Source organism: Scylla paramamosain, chromosome 8, assembly GCF_035594125.1.
Source record: "Scylla paramamosain isolate STU-SP2022 chromosome 8, ASM3559412v1, whole genome shotgun sequence".
Taxonomy (NCBI): domain Eukaryota; kingdom Metazoa; phylum Arthropoda; class Malacostraca; order Decapoda; family Portunidae; genus Scylla; species Scylla paramamosain.
Window position 1 is genome coordinate 8,921,888 of NC_087158.1, and position 21,866 is coordinate 8,943,753.

General features: G+C 38.0%; 1 protein-coding gene and 1 long non-coding RNA gene across 4 annotated transcripts in view; both read left to right on the forward strand.

Moving 5' to 3' along the window:
* The window catches only part of LOC135102751 (aldehyde dehydrogenase, dimeric NADP-preferring-like), a 139,416-nt gene extending 119,672 nt beyond the window's left edge, over nucleotides 1-19,744 (forward strand). For 2 of the 3 annotated variants that reach the window (XM_064008266.1, XM_064008267.1), the window contains exons 8-10: nucleotides 14,150-14,265; nucleotides 15,085-15,220; nucleotides 18,447-19,744. In XM_064008266.1, the coding sequence (XP_063864336.1) occupies nucleotides 14,150-14,265; nucleotides 15,085-15,220; nucleotides 18,447-18,621 (427 nt within the window). In that variant the 3' untranslated portion in view covers nucleotides 18,622-19,744. The remainder of the gene's footprint in view (nucleotides 1-14,149; nucleotides 14,266-15,084; nucleotides 15,221-18,446) is intronic. The other variant, XM_064008268.1, reaches the window with a different exon arrangement.
* On the forward strand, nucleotides 7,578-8,816 carry LOC135102753 (uncharacterized). Its single transcript, XR_010269762.1, has 2 exons — nucleotides 7,578-8,250; nucleotides 8,387-8,816. It is a non-coding gene; the product is annotated as an uncharacterized LOC135102753 (long non-coding RNA).
* Nucleotides 19,745-21,866: the final 2,122 nt, after the last annotated feature.

The following is a 21,866-nucleotide window of genomic DNA, read 5'->3' on the forward strand; positions in this document are numbered from 1 at the left end:
TCGTGACTTCTGGCATCTAGTCAAAAAACATCTCCAATAACTTTGATTCTTCTTTCCAACGTTTTTTTTTTTTTTTTTCAATCATATGGCACCATATGATTTTTTCGCTCAAACCTTTGCTAAAAACTATACCTTGGACGATCCAGGACATGTTTCTCTCTCTCCTCCACCCTCTGACTACTTCATGCTACCTATTAAAATTCTTCGCAATTATGTTTTCCATGCCCTTCTTGGCCTAAACCCTCGAAAGGCTGATGGACTTGATGGGGTCCTTCCTATTGTCCTCCGAAACTCCGCCTCCATGCTTGCATCTTGCTTAGTCAAACTCTTTCAGCTTTGTCTGTCAACACCTACCTTTCCTTCTTGCTGGAAGTTTGCCTACATTCAGATTGTTCTTAAAAAGGGTGACCGTTCTAATCTCTCAAACTATCGTCGTATTGCTTTAATTTCCTGCCTGTCTAAGGTTTTTGAATCTATCCTCAACGGGAAGATTCTTAAACATCTATTACTTCACAGCCTTCTATCTGATCGCCAGTATGGGTTCCGTCAAAGCCGCTCTACTGGTAACCTTCTGGCTTTCCTTCCTGAGTCTTAGTCATCCTCTTTTAGAGATTTTGGTGAAACTTTTGCAGTTGCCTCAGACATATCAAAAGCTTTTGACAGAGTCTGGCACAAAGCTTTAATTTCCAAACTACCCTCCTACAGCTTCTATCCTTCTCTCTGTAACTTCATCTGAAGTTTCCTTTCTGACCATTCTATTGCTACTGTGGTAGACGGTCACTGTTCTTCTCCTAAATCTATTAACAGTGGTGTTCCTCAGGGTTCTGTCCTGTCACCCACTCTTCTCATTATACATCAATGATCTAAATCAAACTTCTTACCCTATCTACTCCTACGCTGATGATACCTTCCTGCACTTTTCCACGTCTTTTCACAGATGACCAACCCTTCAGGAAGTAAACAGTTCATGCAGGGAAAGCACAGGACGCCTGACTTCTGATCTCTTTAAAATTTCTGATTGGGGTACAGCAAACTTGGTATTGTTCAATGCCTCAATAACTCAATTCCTCCATCTATCAACTCAACACAACCTCCAGACAACTATCCCCTCTTCTTCAGTGACACTCAACTGGTCCCCTCTTCTACACTGAACATCCTCGGTCTGTTCTTTTCTTATAATCTAAACTGGAAACTTCACATTTCATCTCTAGCTAAAACAGCTTCTATGAAGTTAGGTGTTGACACGTCTCTGCCAGTTTTCCTAACTCTCCCAGTTGCTAACTCTGTAAAAGGGCCTTATCCATCTATGTAATGAGTATGCTTCACATGTTTAGTGGGGGTTCCATTCATACCACTCTTTTAGACAGGGTGGAATCAAAAGTTTTTCGTCTCATCAACTCCTCTCCTCTAACTGACTGTTTTCAGCCTCTTTCTCATCCCCGCAACGTTGCAGGTCTTGCTATCTTCTACCGTTATTTTCATGCTAAGTGCTCTTTTGATCTCGCTAACTGCATGCCTCCCCTCCTCCCGCGGCCTCGCTGCACAAGACTTCTTTCTCTCACCCCTATTCTGTCCACCTCTCTAATGCAAGAGTTAACCGGTATTCTCAGTCATTCATATCTTTCTCTGGTAAACTCTGGAATTCCCTACCTCCTTCTGTATTTCCATCTTCCTATGACTTAAACTTCTTCAAGAGGGAGGTTTCATAACACTCATCCTTCATTTTAGCCCACCGCTTCTGACCCTATTCGGGGACCGGCACCTCAGTCGTTTTTTTTTTTTTTTTTCATTAGTTTTTTTTTCTTTGTTGTTGCCTTTGGCCGGTGTCCCTCCTACACAAAAAAAAAAAATAAATAAATAAATAAATAAATAAAATATCGGTCCCCTGTGCCTTGCACTAACAACTGACACAGGTGCTGAGCTTAATTTGTTGTCAGAATCTGCTTTTCATATATTACAGCACATGTCTTCCTCTCCTCTCTCAAATTTCCTCATGTTAGTATTGGTGGAGCTGACGGGCGTATGTTTTACACGGTCGGGTCTGTGTGTTTAAAGTTCTGCTTTTTTCAGCGCGCGCGGCCTGTTACTGTCTTTTTTTTTTTTTTTTTTTGTTTTTTTGTTATGCAGGATTACTCTCTCCTACCTGATGGACTCTTAGATCTCCATACCTCACGGCGGCTTCGCATCAACGTGTTTCCCATTGCTCGTTATTTTACATTCCGTGGCCATTTCTGTGATGTTTGCGACCTCCCACGCCTTGTGCACCTCGTCCGCCGTTCTGCTTATTTCGGTGTTTCTCCCTCCAGCCCGAGTCCGGTGACAGAAGCGGCGCCAGCAGTAAGTTTCTCGCAAAATTTGTAGATTCCACAGAATTCCCACAAAAAATTCTACAGATTAAGGCCAAATTTTCCTTTTCCATTAACAGTCCTACGTCAGACTGTTTGTCCCATAGGTTTGTGGGAATTTCCCACAAAGTGGCAACACTGTGCCGGAGCTGTGCGGGTCAGGGCGGGGTTAGCCGTTACAGGAATCAGAACTTAACCCCAGCCTAACTTAAACTAACCTAACCTAACCTAAGCTAACCTTGCCTTTGTGTGTGTGTGTGTGTATATATATATATATATATATATATATATATATATATATATATATATATATATATATATATATATATATATATATATATATATATATATATATATATATATATATATATATATATATATATATATATATATATATATATATAATTAAGCGAGAACTTCAAATAACTAAGTATTTTGATTCCTGTAACGGCTAATCCCCGCCCTGCCCCTCACAGCTCCTGTGTCGTAGGTTTAAAGGAACAAGTAGTTTCAAGTGACCAAGTGCGCGCGCAACCTTATTTTCATTGCTAGACGTATGGCATTTACTTCCAGCCACAACACCACACAAACCTCCCTGAGAGAGAGAGAGAGAGAGAGAGAGAGAGAGAGAGAGATGGAAAATTTAAATACATCATAGGTGCCTTCAACACGCCTTATCCATCTACTGCAAACACAGTTCCATTTTTATTTAAATTCTTTTCTTTCAATATCTGTCTAACGTTCGTCAAACTTTGCTTATGCCAACCAGGCACATAATGAATCATCTATTACTCTCTTCCTCAATGTTGTACACATACATTATTAGAATGAAATATTTCGGATTTTATGAAAATAGCCCTAGCATACGAATTTTAAGACTGATTATTTGTTTATCAGCTTTTTTTTTTTTTTTTTTAATAATGATCCACCCATTAAAAGGATAAGCAATTAAATTAATGAACTGAATTAATTTAAACCTAGCCTAACAAAAGTAAGCCTAGAAATGTAAATGTTATTTCAATATTATCTAATATTTCTCTTAGGTGAAAAATTTCATACACCCTATGCGTATGTGAGGATTATTACAGTTTTTAACCGAGACATAGTAGATGAAATAAGGGTGACAGGTAGTGAAGTTTTCAACAGCTAGTGAAGTGAATTCACACCACCATCCAAATTCTTATTTTATCATATTACTATTATAGCCTACAAAATGTTGTTGTATTGTTAAATAATTTTAATATACAATTTAGGAAATAAAACAAGTACAAGAGGATAACAACTTGTGATATTTGCAAGAAATAAATGCATTGCGGAGGTCCGGCAGCTCCCAAGCTCTAAAAGTTCCAGTTTCTGGTAAGGATCAAAACAAACAACGCTGCGAAAAACGTCTGTGAAATCGGATTTGTTGTTGGTGGCAGACATCACCACTCATTTGTAACAATCACAACAGGAAGCGACTTTGAAATAGGCCCTTAAGGCGGGATTCCACCAAGGCAACATAGGCACCATGTAGCATGCGACTTGACTGGCTTTCAACAAATATGTTGAATGCGGCTTTCAACAGTGAGACATGTTGCCTGCGACAAGGCAACATCATTGCTGCTTGTAGCATGCTACATGCTATGTTGCCTGTTGAATGCCACAAAACTTTTTCCACCAATTCAACAAAAACCAAGCCAGTTGGCAACACGATGTCTCAGCAGACGGTCGCTGCTGCTCATATTTAGTGTTGCGCAATGTTCGTAAAAAAAAAAAAAAAGAAAAGAAAAGAAAGCACCGGTGTCATATTGGATAACCACTCCCCCAAAATAAGTACTCCCCAGTACAAATTCATTATTGTAAAGATAATCCCCCTGTCATTATTCCATATGGCAAATTGCTTCACTTCTTGAGTGTGATGGATATCATTACTTTATCCTTGCAGTAGATTATTTTTCCAAATGGCCTGAAGGGGAGCCATTGAAAGATAAGACAGCAGCTTCAGTGGCCAACTTCCTATTCAAGATAATATGTCGCCATTCTTGTGTCAAAATTCAAATCAATGACCAAGGAAGAGAGTTTGTAAACTCTGTGTCTACAGAGTTGCATCGCCTGACTGGAGTCATCAACGAGTGACAAGTGCTTATCATCCACAAGCAAACGGCCTTGTCGAAAAATAGAATGGGACCATCAAGAATAAGCTTCTCAAGGTTTTACAAGGAAAACCTGATGGATGGTCAAGATGTCTTGAGCCACTGCTATTTGCTCATCGTACAACTGTACATCGATCAACAAAGATGACACCATTTTTCCTAATGTATGGAAGACAGCCAACATTGCCAGTAGATATTGCCAACCTTTTAGATAGTGATGATACTACTGATGACAACTCCAATTCTATTCATGAAGATGATAGCAACTCTGATGAAGAAATCTGGGAGTTTGATGAAGATGAAGTGATGGAAGGAATGAAGAAGATTAAGGAACAGGCACATGATACAGCTCATAACAATATCAAACTTGCGCAGGCAACGCAAGAACAGCAATATGACAAAAGGCAAGGACTGACTCGTTCTTCCCTTACAGAAGGGAAGAACGTGAAGGCACCCGGAGGGTGCCTTCACATTTGGCGTTTTCTCGACGAGCGTCGCTCCCTACACACGGAGCGTCAGGTTGTGATTTTGTACTCTTTCTTAATTATAATTCTGTGTAGAAACTGTATAAAATTGAATAATCTTGTATGTGCATTTATTTATATTAATTATACATTTTTTTTCAGATTTGCATCACGTTCCTTGCATTACGTAGGCTATTATGGCTAACGAACTAAATACTGAAATGTTGATTGATTTAGTAGAAGAGAGACCCTGTCTCTGGGATTTGTGTAATGATGATTACAAGAACAAACAGAAGAAGGCAAAGTCATGGGCGGAAATTGGAGAGCAATTGTCAGAAAACTTCATGGACCAGAGCGAGAAGGAAAAAAATGAGACATGTAAGTATGCAATGTTTTTTATTGTTTTTTTTTTTTTATATACAGCTTCTGTTTAAATTTTCTCATGTTGCCATGGAAGAGCACCCTTTTCACTGACAAAATAAGAAGCAAAGGCGTCCCTTACTTTATTGGCAGTTCTCCCACCCTGAACATTTTCAGCTAATAGTATATTCTCCAATCCTGTTTTATCATTTGGAATGGCGTATCTCTCATGACTACGGTTTCCGTCACGCTTTCGTACAAAGTTATGCAGTACGCAACAAGCTCTGGTTATAATTTCTGCAAACTCTATAGATACATTCAAAGGTTTATGAAAGATCCTCCATTTATTAGCTAATATGCCGAATGTACATTCGATGTATCGTCTTGCCCTGCAAAGTCGATTGTTAAATATTTTCTTTTTATCAGTTAGCTGATTTCCAGAATAGGGCCGTAGTATTTGCTGCGATAGCGAGAACGCTTCGTCTGCAACGAACACATAAGGGATTTCTCCCCGTAGATCTTCCACTGTTGAAGCTTCAGGAATGTTGAGGTTATTGTTTTCAAGTAAGTTATAGAAATGAGAATTTTTTTAAATGTTAGAGTCACTTTCTTTACCGTACGCTCCCACATCGATATATGTAAAGCAGTAATCTGCGTCACAGACAGCCAGCAAAACTAATGAGAAATAGTTTTTATAGTTGTAATAGAGACTTCCTGAATGGGATGGCTTTATAATCCTAATATGTTTCCCATCAATCGCCCCGATGCAATTAGGGAAATTGGCATATTTTTCGAATTCGGTGCAAATCCGAAGCCATGTTTCTTGTGATGGTTTAGGCATAGATTCACTCAGAAGAACGCTCCAAATCTGGCTGCATACATCTGTTATGATGTTGTGTATTGTGCTGTACTCAATCCTGTGCGCGTAGTGTAGTTCCGCCATCGAACACCCACTTCCAAGGTACCTGAAACAACATAGAATAAATAAATCACAACTGAGGAACATCTACCCATTTTCGTGAAATGTCATAGTTTAATCTTAGATGCCTAATCGATATTTTCCTTTTTTTCCAGGCAGAAGCCTTCAAATGAAATGGAAATCGCTGAGGGATCGATATGCAAGGACCAGAAAAGAGTGTCCCTCTGGGTCAGGTAAACATGGTAAAAAGTCGTATGTTTATCAAGAAAGGTTATCTTTTCTATCTAAAATTTATGAAACTAGGGCAACATCTAGCTCGTTATACCAGGAACCAACGGAAATAGATCCAACTCACGAAGACAAAAATACCCAAGCTTATGTACCAAAAGAAGGTTCTGCTAAGCATCCCAAGAAAAATAAAAGAGATCAGGTAGAAGATAAGCTTATAGCTTTCATCGATGGCAGCAGGAACAAACCAAGTAATGATTTTGTTAAGTTTTGTGAGTCTCTAACCCCCAATATGATCGATTTTACGGAGGCAGAGATCTTTGAAGTAAAATCAGACCTGCTGTATTCGGTAAGAAAAATAAAAGAGAGAAAAAAGCGCGAACGTGACATAGCAAGTCGGCAATCAACTTCCTCAGGTCACAGTATCATGCATTCGTCACAAAACCTGATCCCTCCTAATACTTTCTATGATGTTGAACCTAATCAATCACAAATGATACATGTTACTACTCCCACTGTGCCGCAGGGAAATACGTCACCTTTGGATTGAATTCTATCTGAAACCTCAGAAATACTCGATGTCATGAATTACCATTAACATATCTTTGTTCGTTTTGTAATATTTAAGTTTTCAAGGAAATACTTATTGGTAGAATTACATATTTTTTTGTTATATTATATTTAATTTCAGCGTTCAAGTAAATAAATTGTATGAGCATATGTTTATCTTAACATATCTTTGTTCGTTTTGTAATATTTAAGTTTTCAAGGAAATACTTATTGGTAGAATTACATATTTTTTTTGTTATATTATATTTAATTTCAGCGTTCAAGTAAATAAATTGTATGAGCATATGTTTATCTTATAAGTAAGTGAATAGTACAAAACATAAATGGATGATGGTTAACACATGTTTTTTTTTTTTCTTACCTTAAAGTTATTCCCAGTCTTTCACAAGGATTAATTGCTTGTCTCATATACGTATCCTGTTTTTGTATCGATGGTTTTAGGCAACTCAGAAGTTCATCAAACGAATCTTTGGACATTCGAAAATAGTTGAAAAATTTGAGGTCATCATTTGTTAGTTCAGCAAATAAATTGTCGTAATATCTGGTTTTAACCGCTAACAATGGGTGTATCCACGTTGTCCTCTTCTTTCTCCTGTAGAGTGTTCTGTACGCAGAGTATGCGATGAGAACATCACTCATTTCCTCACTCATTTCCATAACGACACTTCTTACTTCCTCAACTGCTGTCACTGCACTGCAAGCTGAAGTGGAACACGACGTCCCGTGTGAAGGTAGATGCGTTTTTTCGACCCGCGTCGAAAACGACGCGCGTCGAAAAAACGCTAAAGTGTGAAGGCAGCCTTACTGAAGAATATGTACAGAAAGGACAGGAAAAGTGGTAAGACAGTTTTTTGCCTTTCAAGGGGCCTTACGTTATCGTAAAGATTTACGACAATCAAGTTTGTACACTGAAGAATGAAAAAGGTGAAGTTCTGAAGATGAAGCAAAATATTGCTAACTTGAAGCCATTCTTTGCTCCTCCCAAAGATGAAAGTCTAGAGGAAGAAAAGGAAAAGGAAAAAGAGACAGCTGAAGATGATGTTAGTCAACAAGATCGAACGAAATACTCCCTACGCTTACAACCCTGTCACTGGCCATTGGCAAAATCAAAAGGCTGCTCAACTACAACTGACTGTTCAGAGCATTCGTCGCCCACGAAAAAGAGGATGTTTACTCACCAAGCCAGCAACACTTGAGAGGATGAATGGTGATGGTAATTGTTTCTTTCGGTACGTATACTACACAATCATTTAAAGTACAATTTGTGTCAATTAGAGCTTGAATAGTCTTAACCAGTCTTAATGAAACTTTAAAACCAATCTCATTCATGTTTTGTTTTGTTTTTTGTTTGTTTGTTTTTTACAGGGCTATCTCGTTTGCTATTACTGGGGCGGAGTCATCGCACATCACAATTAGGAAGGCTATTGTTAACCATATGACGGCAAAAACAGAAGAGTTAAAAAGCCATGTGCAACACGTTGAAGAACATCTGGGCAAGATGACAACGACCAGTGAATGGGCAACAGATGCTGAGCTATTTGCAGCGGATTCACTACTTCAAACAGACATAATGCTGTGGTTGCAGAGAGGAGATTGGGCCCTGTTTGGACGAAATGTCTTGGAAAAGTCATGTAGTCTCAGCGATTCGGACCTTTGTGATAAACGTGTTATTTACCTGCAAAATACCAACAGTAACCATTTTGATTATGCCAAAGGAATTATGTAGATGCAGATCGTAAATATAAATGGATGTTATTGATCATCTGCAGAGGGACAAATATACAATCTGAGGTAATTTTGTTTTAATGACTTTAAATTGTATGGGAGTATTTATTCCACGGGGACCAGTCAATATTCCGTATGATATATGTACTGGGGAGTCCATATATTATATGGAATAATGACTGCGGGAGTGCTTTTATTTTTTAGTCCAGTGCTTTTTATTTTAGTCCATATTTCATAGCACACCGGTGGTGGAAGAGAGAACTATTTATGAGTAGTAGCACTGATCAAAATGAATTTTTTGAAAAGTCTGATGACTAATCCTTGTTCAAGAACTTTTTCAAGGATGAGTGTGGAGGATTTAAATTATCTTCTCAACAAAGTTTCTCCCAGAATCAGGAAGAGTGACACTAATTATCGGGAAGCCATACCACATAAAATCAAACTTCTAGTAACATTGCGTTTCTTAACAACCGGAGCCTGAGGCTCAGCTTAAGATGAGTAGCCAGGCCTTGAGGTGTCCGCGTCCAGGAGGAACAAAAGCAAGTCGTAAGCAAACCACTTGCTTCTCTTGATGGGAGAAGATCCAGATTTTTGGGGGGTTAGGCTTTTATGTTCACGGCGAAAAGCTGTACGCAAATTCTTGATCTTTTTCTTCAGCATCTCCACGACACAATTAAATTTAGCAGCTAATCCCCGCAGTGCATCTAATTTAGCCTGATTATTCTTGTATTCTTGCAAGCGTATATCCCACAGAACTGTAAGTTTTCTATACTCTTCTATGAATTCTACGGGTTTTTCTTGTGACCAATTCATCTTCTTGGCTTTCAACACGGAATCCTTCCCGCGACTAGTGGGAAGGCGTTCAACACTAGGCAACAGGTTAAATCTTGTCGCATGAATCAGGCAACACGGCAACATGTTGCCATCTGTCGCATGCCACACAGTCGCATGCTACATGTTGCCTTCTGTTGAACTGGTTGAAACACACTTAGCCCATGCGACAAGGTAGTATGCCACATGTTGCCAAAATGTTGCCTCGGTGGAATCCCGCCTTTAAGGACACTTTTTTATATTTTCGGAAGAATGTTTAGGCGTTAGCTCAGATTCGTCAGCTATTATGCCACATCACAGAATTTTTTTTTAATATATCAGTTCTTTTTATTTTTTATTGGAATTCAAATATAAGGTATGGATTATTTAGCTTATCAAACCATTCAGTACTACGAATGGTTCGGGTTTTAAGATAATAGGACACTAATCTAACCTGCCATTACCTAACCTAACCTAACTTTACCTAATTTATATGGCACGCCTACTACTGCTGCTATCGAATGGTGTCGGCTGAAGACATCTGTGCGTTGCCGTGGCTGGGAGTAAATGCGTCGTACGTCTGGCGGTGAAAATAAGGTTGCGCTTGCACTTGGTCACTTAAATTTACGACACCGGCAGCCGACCAGCAGCGACTCTCAAGCATTGGGAGGACAAAGGTGCAGCGTGGGGATGCGTCAGTTCAATTTTTTTTTTTTTTTTTTTTTTTTACTTTTTTTTCTTTTTTATCATTATTAACAAGTTTACGGAAGTCGATATATATTGCATGACATCCTACAACCTTAATTCTATCTGACATGTATTAACCTCGAGAGAAGAGGATAAAGTTATCTCCATATTATCTCCACATTGCCTATCAGCTCAGCCATTTTTATTAATTTACGTAAATATTCTACAAAAAAAAAATTGATTTCAGTTCATGGAAAGAAGAGTGTAGGTATTTTGCCAGTCTTAAGTGTCTTCTCATTTTCTGGCATAGGAAAGTTGAGAAGTTCGTATCTCAAAATCCTCTCAAAGTCATCTTTGAAGTCTTTTTTTTTTATGTAGGAGGGACATTGGCCAAGGACAACAGAAATCCAATTAAAAAAAAAGAAAAGCGCACTGAGATGCCAGTCCCAGAAAAGGGTCCAAAGCAGTAGTCAAAAATTGAAGGATAAGTGTCTTGAAACCTCCTTTTTGAAAGAATTCAAATCATAGGAAGTGGAAATACAGAAGCAGGCAGGGAGTTTCAGAGTTTACCAGAGAAAGGGATGAGTGATTGAGAATACTGGTTAACTCTTGCATTAGAGAGGTGGACAGAATAGGGATAAGAGAAAGAACGAGGCCGCAGGAGGAGGGGGAAGCATGCAGTTAGTAAGATCAGAAGAACAGTTAGCATGAAAATAGCCGTAGAAGACAGCTATAGATGCAACATTGCGGCGATGAGAGAGAAGCTGAAGACAGTTAGAAGAGAGGAGTTGACGAGACGAAAAGTTTTTGATTCCACCCTGTCTAGAAGAGCGTTATGAATGGAAGCCCCCCAGACATGTGAAGCATACTCCATACATGGACGGATAAGGCCCTTGTACAGAGTTAGCAGCTGGAAGGGGGGGGGGGAGAAAAACTGGCGGAGACGTCTCAGAACGCCTAACTTCATAGAAGCTGTTTCAGCTAGAGATGAGATGTGAAGTTTCCAGTTCAGATTATAAGTAAAGGACAGACCGAGGATGTTCAGTGTAGAAGAGTAGGACAGTTGAGTGTCACTGAAGAAGAGGGGATAGTTGTCTGGAAGATTGTGTCGAGTTGATAGATGGAGGAATTGAGTTTTTGAGGCATTGAACAATACCAAGTTTGCTCTACCCCAATCAGAAATTTTAGAAAGATCAGAAGTCAGGCGTTCTGTGGTTTCCCTGCATGAATTGTTTACTACCTGAAGGGTTGGACGTCTATGAAAAGACGTGGAAAAGTGCAGGGTGGTATCATTAGCGTAGGATAGGACAAGAAATTTGGTTTAGAATAATAAGAAGAGAGTGGGTGACAGGACAGAACCCTAAGGAACACCACTGTTAATAGATTTAGGAGAACAGTGACCATCTACCACAGCAGCAATAGTACGGTCAGAAAGGGAAACTTGAGATGAAGTTACAGAGTGAAGAACAGAAACCATAGGAGGGTAGTTTGTAAATCAAAGCTTTGTGCTAGACTTTATCAAAAGCTTTTGATGTATCCAAGGCAACAGCGAAAGTTTCACCAAAATCTCTAAAAGAGGATGACCAAGACTCACTAAGGAAAGCCAGAAGATCACCAGTAAAGCGGCCTTGACGGAATCCATACTGGCGATCAGATAGAAGATTGTGAAGTGATAGATGTTTAAGAATCTTCCTGTTGAGGATAGATTCAAAAACTTTAGATAGCAGGAAATTAAAGCAATAGGACGGTAGTTTGAGGGATTAGAACGGTCAGTCTTTTTTAGAAACAGGCTGAATGTAGGCAAACTTCCAGCAAGAAGGAAAGGTAGATGTTGACAGGCAGAGTTTAAAAAGTTTAACTAGGCAAGGTGCAAGCATGGAGGCACAGTTTCAGAGAACAATAAGATGGACCCCATCAGGTCCATAAGCCTTCCAAGGGTTTAGGCCAGCGAGGGCATAGAAAACATCATTACGAAGAATTTTAATAGGTAGCATGAAGTAGTCAGAGGGTGGAGAAGAGGAAGGAACAAGCCCTGAAGCGTCCAAGGTACAGTTTTTAGCAAAGGTTTGAGCGAAGAGTTCAGCTTTAGAGATAGATGTGATAGCAGTGGTGCCATCTGATTGAAATAAAGGAGGGCAAGAAGAACAAGAAAATTTATTGGACATTTTTGGCTAGATGCCAGAAGTCACGAGGGGAGTTAGATCTTGAAAAATGTTGACACTTACTGTTAATGAAGGAGTTTTTGGGTAGTTGGAGAACAGACTTGGCATGGTTCCGAGCAGAAATATAAAGTGCATGAGATTCTGGTGATGGAAGGCTTAAGTACCCTTTGTGGACCACCTCTCTATCATGTAAAGCACGAGAACAAGCTGTGTTAAACCAAGGTTTAGAAGGTTTAGGTCCAGAAAAAGAGTGAGGAATGTACACCTCCATGCCAGACACTATCACCTATGTTATGCGCTCGGCAAACAAAGACGGGTCTCTGACACGGAAGCAGTAGTCATTCCAAGGAAAATCAGCAAAATACCTCCTCAGGTCCCCCCAACTAGCAGAGGCAAAACGCCAGAGGCACCTTCGCTTAGGGGGATCTTGAGGAGGGATTGGAGCGACAGGACAAGATACAGATATGAGATTGTGATCGGAGGAGCCCAACGGAGAAGAGAGGGTGACAGCATAAGCAAAAGGATTAGAGGTCAGGAAAAGGTCAAGAATGTTGGGTGTATCTCCAAGACGGTCAGGAATACAAGTAGGGTGTTGGACCAATTGCTCTAGGTCGTGGAAGATAGCAAAGTTGAAGGCTAGTTCACCAGGATGGTTAGTGAAGGGAGAGGAAACCTAAAGCTGGTGGTGAACATTGAAGTCTCCAAGAATGGAGATTTCTGCAAAAGGGAAGAGAGTCAGAATGTGCTCCACTTTGGAAGTTAAGTAGCCAAAAAAATTCTTATAGACGGAGGAGTTAGGTGAGAGGTATACAGCACAGATAAATTTAGTTTGAGAGTGACTCTGTAGTCGTAGTCAGATGGTGGAAAACTCGGAAGATTCAAGAGCATGGGCACAAGAGCAGGTTAAGTCGTTGCGCACATAAACGCAACATCCAGCTTTGGACTGAATATGAGGATAGAGAAAGTAGGAGGGAACAGAAAAGTGGCTACTGTCAGTTGCCTCAGACACCTGAGTTTCAGTAAGGAAACGAAGATGAGGTTTAGAAGAGGAGAGGTGGTGTTCTACAAATTTAAAATTAGATCTGAGACCGCGAATGTTGCAGATGAAGAAAAAGTTGAGGAGGGTAGTCAAGACACTTAGGCTCGTTGTCAGAAGGGTAATCCGACCAGGGGACATTTGTGGTCCCTTCCCCAGATGGGGACTCCGAGGCTGGTGTAGGAGTCTCCATGATAATTCTGAATTTTTGAGTGAAGGGTGAAGTGTGTTATTAGGTGCTTGTAGTTTTGAGTAGAGGAACAGAGTTGTCTGTTGCACACTCGCTCTGTCTGAGATACTCCCATCCATTTTTTTTTTTTTTTTTAATTCGACATTTTTAGGGAATGGATGGAAGTTGATATTAACTAATTTATGGCAGTAGTTGGAGCCGCAGTCGTTCACTGCACAATTAGCAGGCATTCCTGCAGTGCGCCACGAGACCCTCACTCGGCTACATACATTCTCCGACTCATGGCTTTTCCACTCATGGACCCCGGGCAGGAGGTATTACGTCACGTCATGGAACAAACCGATTCATTCTCGTCCTGATGTGAACAGACTGTAATCCTGTGGTCTAGCGGAAAGTGACGATCACTCGTTAAAATAGGTAACACAATACGACCTGATTGCTTCAGGTCCTCATCTCAATCTCTGTTATTTTCCCTTACTGTTTTATTCGGTTCTCCCTTTTTATCTATGGTCCGACAGAGAGAAACCGCTTGCTTTGTACATCTTCACTCAAGAAGAGGAGGTGCAGCAGACGTTTCTGAAGCAGGTATCAGCCGGGGGCGTCACCATCAATGACGTCTTGCTCCACATAGGCAGTAAGTAGCACCGTTTGGTTTTAAACTTGAGTAAATGCAAAGGTAACTCATGTTACTCAGAATTCTCCCCATATATTAATAAAATCTCTTAAAAGAGTACTTAAAATATTTGTGTCAATGTATTATAAGCAGTACTATTTGAAATTAATCTTACCTACGACGCTCTCTCTCTCTCTCTCTCTCTCTCTCTCTCTCTCTCTCTCTCTCTCTCTCTCTCTCTCTCTCTCTCTCTCTCTCTGTTGTCATTATTACGGTGGTCATCATCATCATCATCATCATCATCATCATCATCATCATCTGCCATCATCATCGTCGTTGATATATATATATATATATATATATATATATATATATATATATATATATATATATATATATATATATATATATATATATATATATATATATATATATATATATATATATATATATATATATATATATATATATATATATATATATATATATATATATATATATATATATATATATATATATATATATATATATATATATATATATATATATATATATATATATATATATATATATATATATATATATATATATATATATATATATATATATATATATATATATATATATATATATATATATATATATATATATATATATATATATATATATATATATATATATATATATATATATATATATATATATATATATATATATATATATATATATATATATATATATATATATATATATATATATATATATATATATATATATATATATATATATATATATATATATATATATATATATGAAAACGCTTTACACCATTTATTTCAGACAACACTATGCCCTTCGGCGGCGTGGGAGAAAGCGGTATGGGCATGTACCACGGCAAATATACCTTTGATACCTTCAGTCACCATAAATCCTGTCTCGTTCGCACCTATAATTCGCTAATTGAAAAAGGTACCAGGTAAGCAGTATAATATGACTGACACATTTAAGTAATCATTCTGATTATAACCAGATCATTCAGATAGTAACCTGCATTGTAACTGTAGCTTGAAGATTCCGAAGATGCAGAGCAGGAGATAATGATAAGTGTAAGAAATATGAGGGTCCACTTCAAATTGAATACCCCTAGCTGAGTATCATTATATCACTTGAGACAAAAAAAAAAAAAAATCAAGCAAAGTAATGCAGAATACAAAGGAAGTTAAAGAAATTGGTGTGTGTGTGTGTGTGTGTGTGTGTGTGTGTGTGTGTGTGTGTGTGTGTGTGTGTGTGTGTGTGTGTGATGTATTACCATCTTCTTAATGATATATTCAAACACTTCAGAGAGGTTTTGTAAGGTTAGAATAGTTATCCTTTTTAGGAAAAGACTGAATGTAGGCAAACTTCCAGCAGGAACGGAAGTTAGGTGTTGACATACTGAAATGAAAGACTTTGACCAGGCAAGGGTTAAAGGGTTAAAGCCAGCGAGGGCATGGAAAATATCATTAGCAACAATAATTGAAGGATGGAGGAGACAAAGGTGCAAACTCCATATCATCGACAGTAGAGTTCTCAACAAAGGTCATTCGCGTCTAATACTCAATTTGTCGCGACCAGTCCGCCAGCCACACCTCGTGTGTGTGTGTGTGTGTGTGTGTGTGTGTGTGTGTGTGTGTGTGTGCGTATATATATATATATATATATATATATATATATATATATATATATATATATATATATATATATATATATATATATATATATATATATATATATATATATATATATATATATATATATATATATATATATATATATATATATATATATATATATATATATATATATATATATATATATATATATATATATATATATATATATATATATATATATATATATATATATATATATATATATATATATATATATATATATATATATATATATATATATATATATATATATATATATATATATATATATATATATATATATATATATATATATATATATATATATATATATATATATATATATATATATATATATATATATATATCGTGCTCAATAGGTATAATAGGCCATTAACCTAACCTGATCATTAACCTTAGTGTCCAAAATTCTTTTACCCAATAATGTTAATGGCCTTATATATATATATATATATATATATATATATATATATATATATATATATATATATATATATATATATAGATAGATAGATAGATAGATAGATAGATAGATAGATAGATAGATAGATAGATAGATAGATAGATAGATAGATAGATAGATAGATAGATAGATAAATAGATAGATAGATAATATTTTGATAATTGGCTGAGGCGGCGTGTGCATTGAAGGCGAGAAAGTGGACGAGAGCGAGAGTGAGAGAGGTTGGATGAATTTCAGTGGCGACTTTCAATTGGAAATTATTTTAGGCGGGCGTTGCCATGACAACGGGCTTCCGTCCGCCACTCCACTACCCTCCCAGCCACCCCTATCCACATAAGCTTATTTCGTGGACATTGAGTTAAAGTTCATGACTGACACGTTCATCATCAAAGCTCTGTATACATGCTACCCATGAAACTAGAAGATGAGGGTGTCAAGAAATTCTGTCATATAAACGAGCCATGAGCCATGTGATGAGAAAGGAAACTCTAGTTCCATAATATAGCAAAACATAATGATGTACTGCAAAATAATTAAGTGAGAGATACAATAAAGGCTAAAGGCTTTTTTTTTTTTTCTATAAAGAAAGCTAGGAGTAAGTAGCCTCACGACGCATTATTTTTCACCTCCTCCTCTTGCGTAAGCCACTGTCGGTGTACATGAAAAGTGAGGTGTAAAATGTTCTTACAAAAAATCTCATGGCTCGTTTATATGACAGAATTTGTTAGATCTGCTTATACTATCATGTTTAAGAGACTTTTACTTACAAGATGAGAGTTTATTTTAGCATTCATACCATAGCTGATGAATATGGCGGCCATATAAGTAAAAGATGTTATAAACATTTCAGAGCTGTGTTTTGATTTGAACTTATCATAACTTCTTTTATTTTGCATTGCCTAATGAATATGACGGCCATATACGAGTAAGTAAACGATATTATAAACATTTCAGAGCGGTGTTTTGATTCCAACTTGTCATAATTTCTTTATTTTTGTTTCTACCAAATTTTTACGACTATGATTTCTGCAATTACTGGGGAGTATAACGGCATCAATCAATATGCCCTATCTAGTTTTTGAGATGAGGTACAGCAGATAATATAGAAACATGTGGTCATTCGGACCCGACGAACTTGCGCGAGAAAAGTAAACCTTTGACTCTTCTTGCTTTCTCGCCCTTGGATCCGCGGGAATGCCATCCTCTGGCCACCAGCACTTTTGTATTGTATAGTTTCTCGATCTCGCTCTCGCCTTTCTCGCTTTCATTGAGGACGCGGCCATAGTTTATGCTGAATTGGTGGGAAAGGTTTTGTGGCACTCAACATTCAAAATAGGATATAGCATGCTACAAGCAACAACGATGTTGCCTTATCGCAGACAACATGTATCCTGGCAGAAAGCCGCATTCAGCATATTTGTTGAAAGCCAGTCAAGTCGCATGCTACATGTTGCTTGTGTTGCCTCGGTGGAATCGCGTCTTTAGGCGTCGAGCACCGTCGGTGATCAATTCTCAGCCACTACATTATAACCTGTCTCGTCTTCTCCCCCTAACCTGAAGGTGTATTAGAATAGTTTCCAAACTAATCTATGAAAATGGGAGTTATATTGTTGTTAGTAGTGTCTATGATCCTGTAAGGAAAGAAATTTTTATCACTTAATAGTTTGTTCTTCAGAGTCATTCTGCGTCACTGCTAAGAGTTTCAATTATCTGTGGAGGCAGCTAGGTTGACAAACCTTCCTCTCTGGTCCTCAGGATTTCCTTTCATTACATAATTATATAAGAAAAGGAGATCCAGTGCAGTGAACAATATGTTTATCTTCTTAGTTAAGTCAACATCATTTCATTTCCACCACCCCTTTTCCTTATCTTTCATTATTTAGCTTAATCCGTTCTTTCTCATATATTTTTCTCCTTGCCACATACTCTATTTATTTTCATTATCATGTAACTATCTTCTTATTTTTCCTTTCACGGCTCTGTCGCCATTTTCGTCATCTCATTATGTAATATCTCCGTCCTCTCAGAAATCGCTTTCCTCCCTACACGGAGAAGAAGATGAAATTCATGGTATCTCAGAAGGATCAAGGAGACGGACCTGGCATCTTCCATTATCTGTGCAAACTGATGGAACAACTATTCACCATGGGATTCGGAGCGATCATACTCTATCTGGTCTTGAAATATACCGATGCTTACTGATAAGTTAGTCACCGTAGCCGTGCTTGAATGCACCTATTCGTTTAAAACACTCGTTCGCATACTTTTTTTGGGAGGAGGGGCTGTGATCCTAAATGCAGTCCTGGTCTGCTCTAAATTAGTGTTCATGTAATCGCTATGCTGTTATTTAAGTCATTTTTATTCATTACACTTCCTAATAATTCTACTTTAATTTCTAAGCCTGTCCAGCGACCCTCAGAAATACCCTTGTTATCCTCATATTGCTAGCTACCATCAGTCTGAGAGCCGCTAATTTAAACTCTTAGTGAATATGTGCCCCATGTAATACGTACGTAAACCATGTGTTTTTAAAGGTTTAAGAGAGAGAGAGAGAGAGAGAGAGAGACTTATTTTTCTAGAATATTGATATGTTATTGAAATACTTCAATAACATATCGTTCATCCCAACCTTTGTGTTACCTTGAAAACAAAGGACAAACTTCACTGAAATTGATAAACTTATTTTGATCAAAATAAATATGAAGACAAATTAACGATCAATACTTTAATGTGTTAATTAAATTAACAATCAATATTTAAATGTGTTAATTCAGAGACACCTGTTAGGTGTTATCTGTCGAGACTATGATAAATGCCGTGGTGCTCTCTCTCTCTCTCTCTCTCTCTCTCTCTCTCTCTCTCTCTCTCTCTCTCTCTCTCTCTCTCTCTCTCTCTCTCTCTCTCTCTCTCTCTCTCTCTTATTTATCCATCACCCTGACTACTGCAATATGTTGTCATTTTATATAGGTTAACTTTTGTTTTATGAATAATTGGATGGAAAATGAGGAAATCTTTATAGGAAATAAACAGCGACAGTATACTAACACTATCCTCAGCAGAATGAACACAATTGTCAAGTGAAAATAAAATTTCTGGTCTGGTTACAAAGTTTTCAACAAACAAAACACTATCATCTCATGTCTGAATATCGTACGAACTTTTTTTTTTTTTTCAAACAAATGCCATGTATTCTTATGCGTTGTTTGATATTGGTGTAATTTTAAGGACACAGCCATAGATGTTAATGCTGCATTTATGTAATTAAATTATTCATATCATAGCAATATATGGTGTAAACATCATATGAATAAAATTCGGATAAAAAGGGTATTTCAACCAATCATGAAGAAAACTGTATCTCCAGCGTCTATGCCCACGTTTGCATGATCATTTACGTGGTTATGTACACACACATTAAGGCATTCGCAATGGTCTGGAAAAACTGCCAGTCACCAGCCGATTTAATTTTACACACACACACACACACACACACACACACACACACACACACACACACACAGTTTCCACCAAGAACCCGGACTACTCGCCACTGCAAGCAATTCTGAAGCGACTGCAGACGTGGACGGAGGAGAGCAGGATGACCATCAACCACAGCAAAACTGTGGTGATGCATTTCTGTACCTCCTCTGTACCAGTGCCCCTTCCCCAGCTCACAGTGGGCCCTCACCCCCTCCAGGTGGTCCGACGTGCCAAGCTTCTCGGAGTCACGGTGGACGACCAGCTGACCTGGAAGCAGCATGTCGCCAGCACCGTAAGATCAGCTACCTACAGGCTGTACATGCTGCGCAGATTCGGGTCGCTGGGGACGCCGACAGATGAGTTAAGGGGGGTGTACCTCACCTTCATCCTCCCCAAACTCATGTACGCCTCCCCAGCGTGATCCTCCTCCCTCACACACACACTCAACAGCTACAGCTAGAGAGTGTGCAGAAAAGGGCGTGCAGGGTCATCCTTGACATTATCACATTCCCTTTTTTTCTGTAGTAATCGGCAGTTGTTGTTGTTGTTGTTGTCGCTGTTGTTGTTGTTGTTGTTGTTGTTGTTGTTGTTGTTGTGGTTGTTATTTCCAGAGAAGTTAATTATTTTCTTCATCCCTGTATTTCATTATTTTTTTTAATGATAGCTTCACTAATGTTTTTAAGCTTGCATGATATTCACATCTTACCCTTGTATGTACGGGTTTTAATAGTGCATTGGTTGCAATGTCGATTTATCTTTATCTTGTCTTAATGGTTAAGGACACGCGTGCGCCTGTGTGTGTGGTAATAACAATAATACTGATAATAATAATGATGATGATAACGATGATGATGATGATAATAATAATAATAATAATAATAATAATAATAATAATAATAATAATAATAATAATAATAATACACCATTATTATTTGTTATTATGTGCTTTGTGCTTACGACAACGTGGGCACATATCGACAAGTGGGATCGCGCCCCTTCACACCTCATCTGAGTTCCATAGAGATGTCGGTCCCCTGGGGAAACACCTGGTCTCACACCCCTCACCAGTTATTACCTATACACCCTTTTCTCCTAGACCACAGGATAGATGTAATATTTGTGTGTGATTGGTGGGTGCCTCTCGGTCAGGTTGCATAAATTAAGGGTCTCGGTGTCGGCTGCACTAAAGGACGCCAAATATACAGACTAAAACATAACAGAACACTACAACATATTGGCCCAAACTTTCCAACATTTTTACACTCAAGGATATGACACTACACCTGACTCAGATCTGACCAACTATAGAACATACCAAAATATACTCGGAACACAGGGTCCTCTAACCACCAATGACCATATTCCCATTATTGCTACTATCGGTGTGTTACCTATTTTTATATCAGTCCCCCGAGATTGAATGACTGGTTTAGTTTATGGCGCCGCTACAAAACTTTAAAAACAAAAAAAAAGTGTAAGTTAAAATATTGACATTAAAACAAAATTATAGGTACCATAAAAATGTTAAAAGATCACTAAAAAGGTAAGCACAAAAAAAAAGGAAATGGGATGAACCATCAAAACCTTAGGTGCTAAAAATGAGAGGGTTGGTATTTTAATGTATTAATTAATTTGATGTAACCCTATTGTCTGCGACTTTCCTGCATTTTCGCTCTTCCCGACTAGGGGGATCGTGTACAAAGTACAAGTAAACATTACCGGGCGAACAATATTCTGTGGATCACCTCGCGGCAAAAAGGCCCAACATATCGTATGGCGACATTCCGTCTGATTACCTATAATGTAGTACATACTATTACTTGCAATGTTGGCCATGATTTTTCTTAACACCATAGCTCATATCCGCTTTCTCATTATCACCATTGGCATTTCACATCAGATAGATATATTTTGCACATACTCGTACACACACACCGCGCGACAACCGCGGCAGCCACCCTTGAATG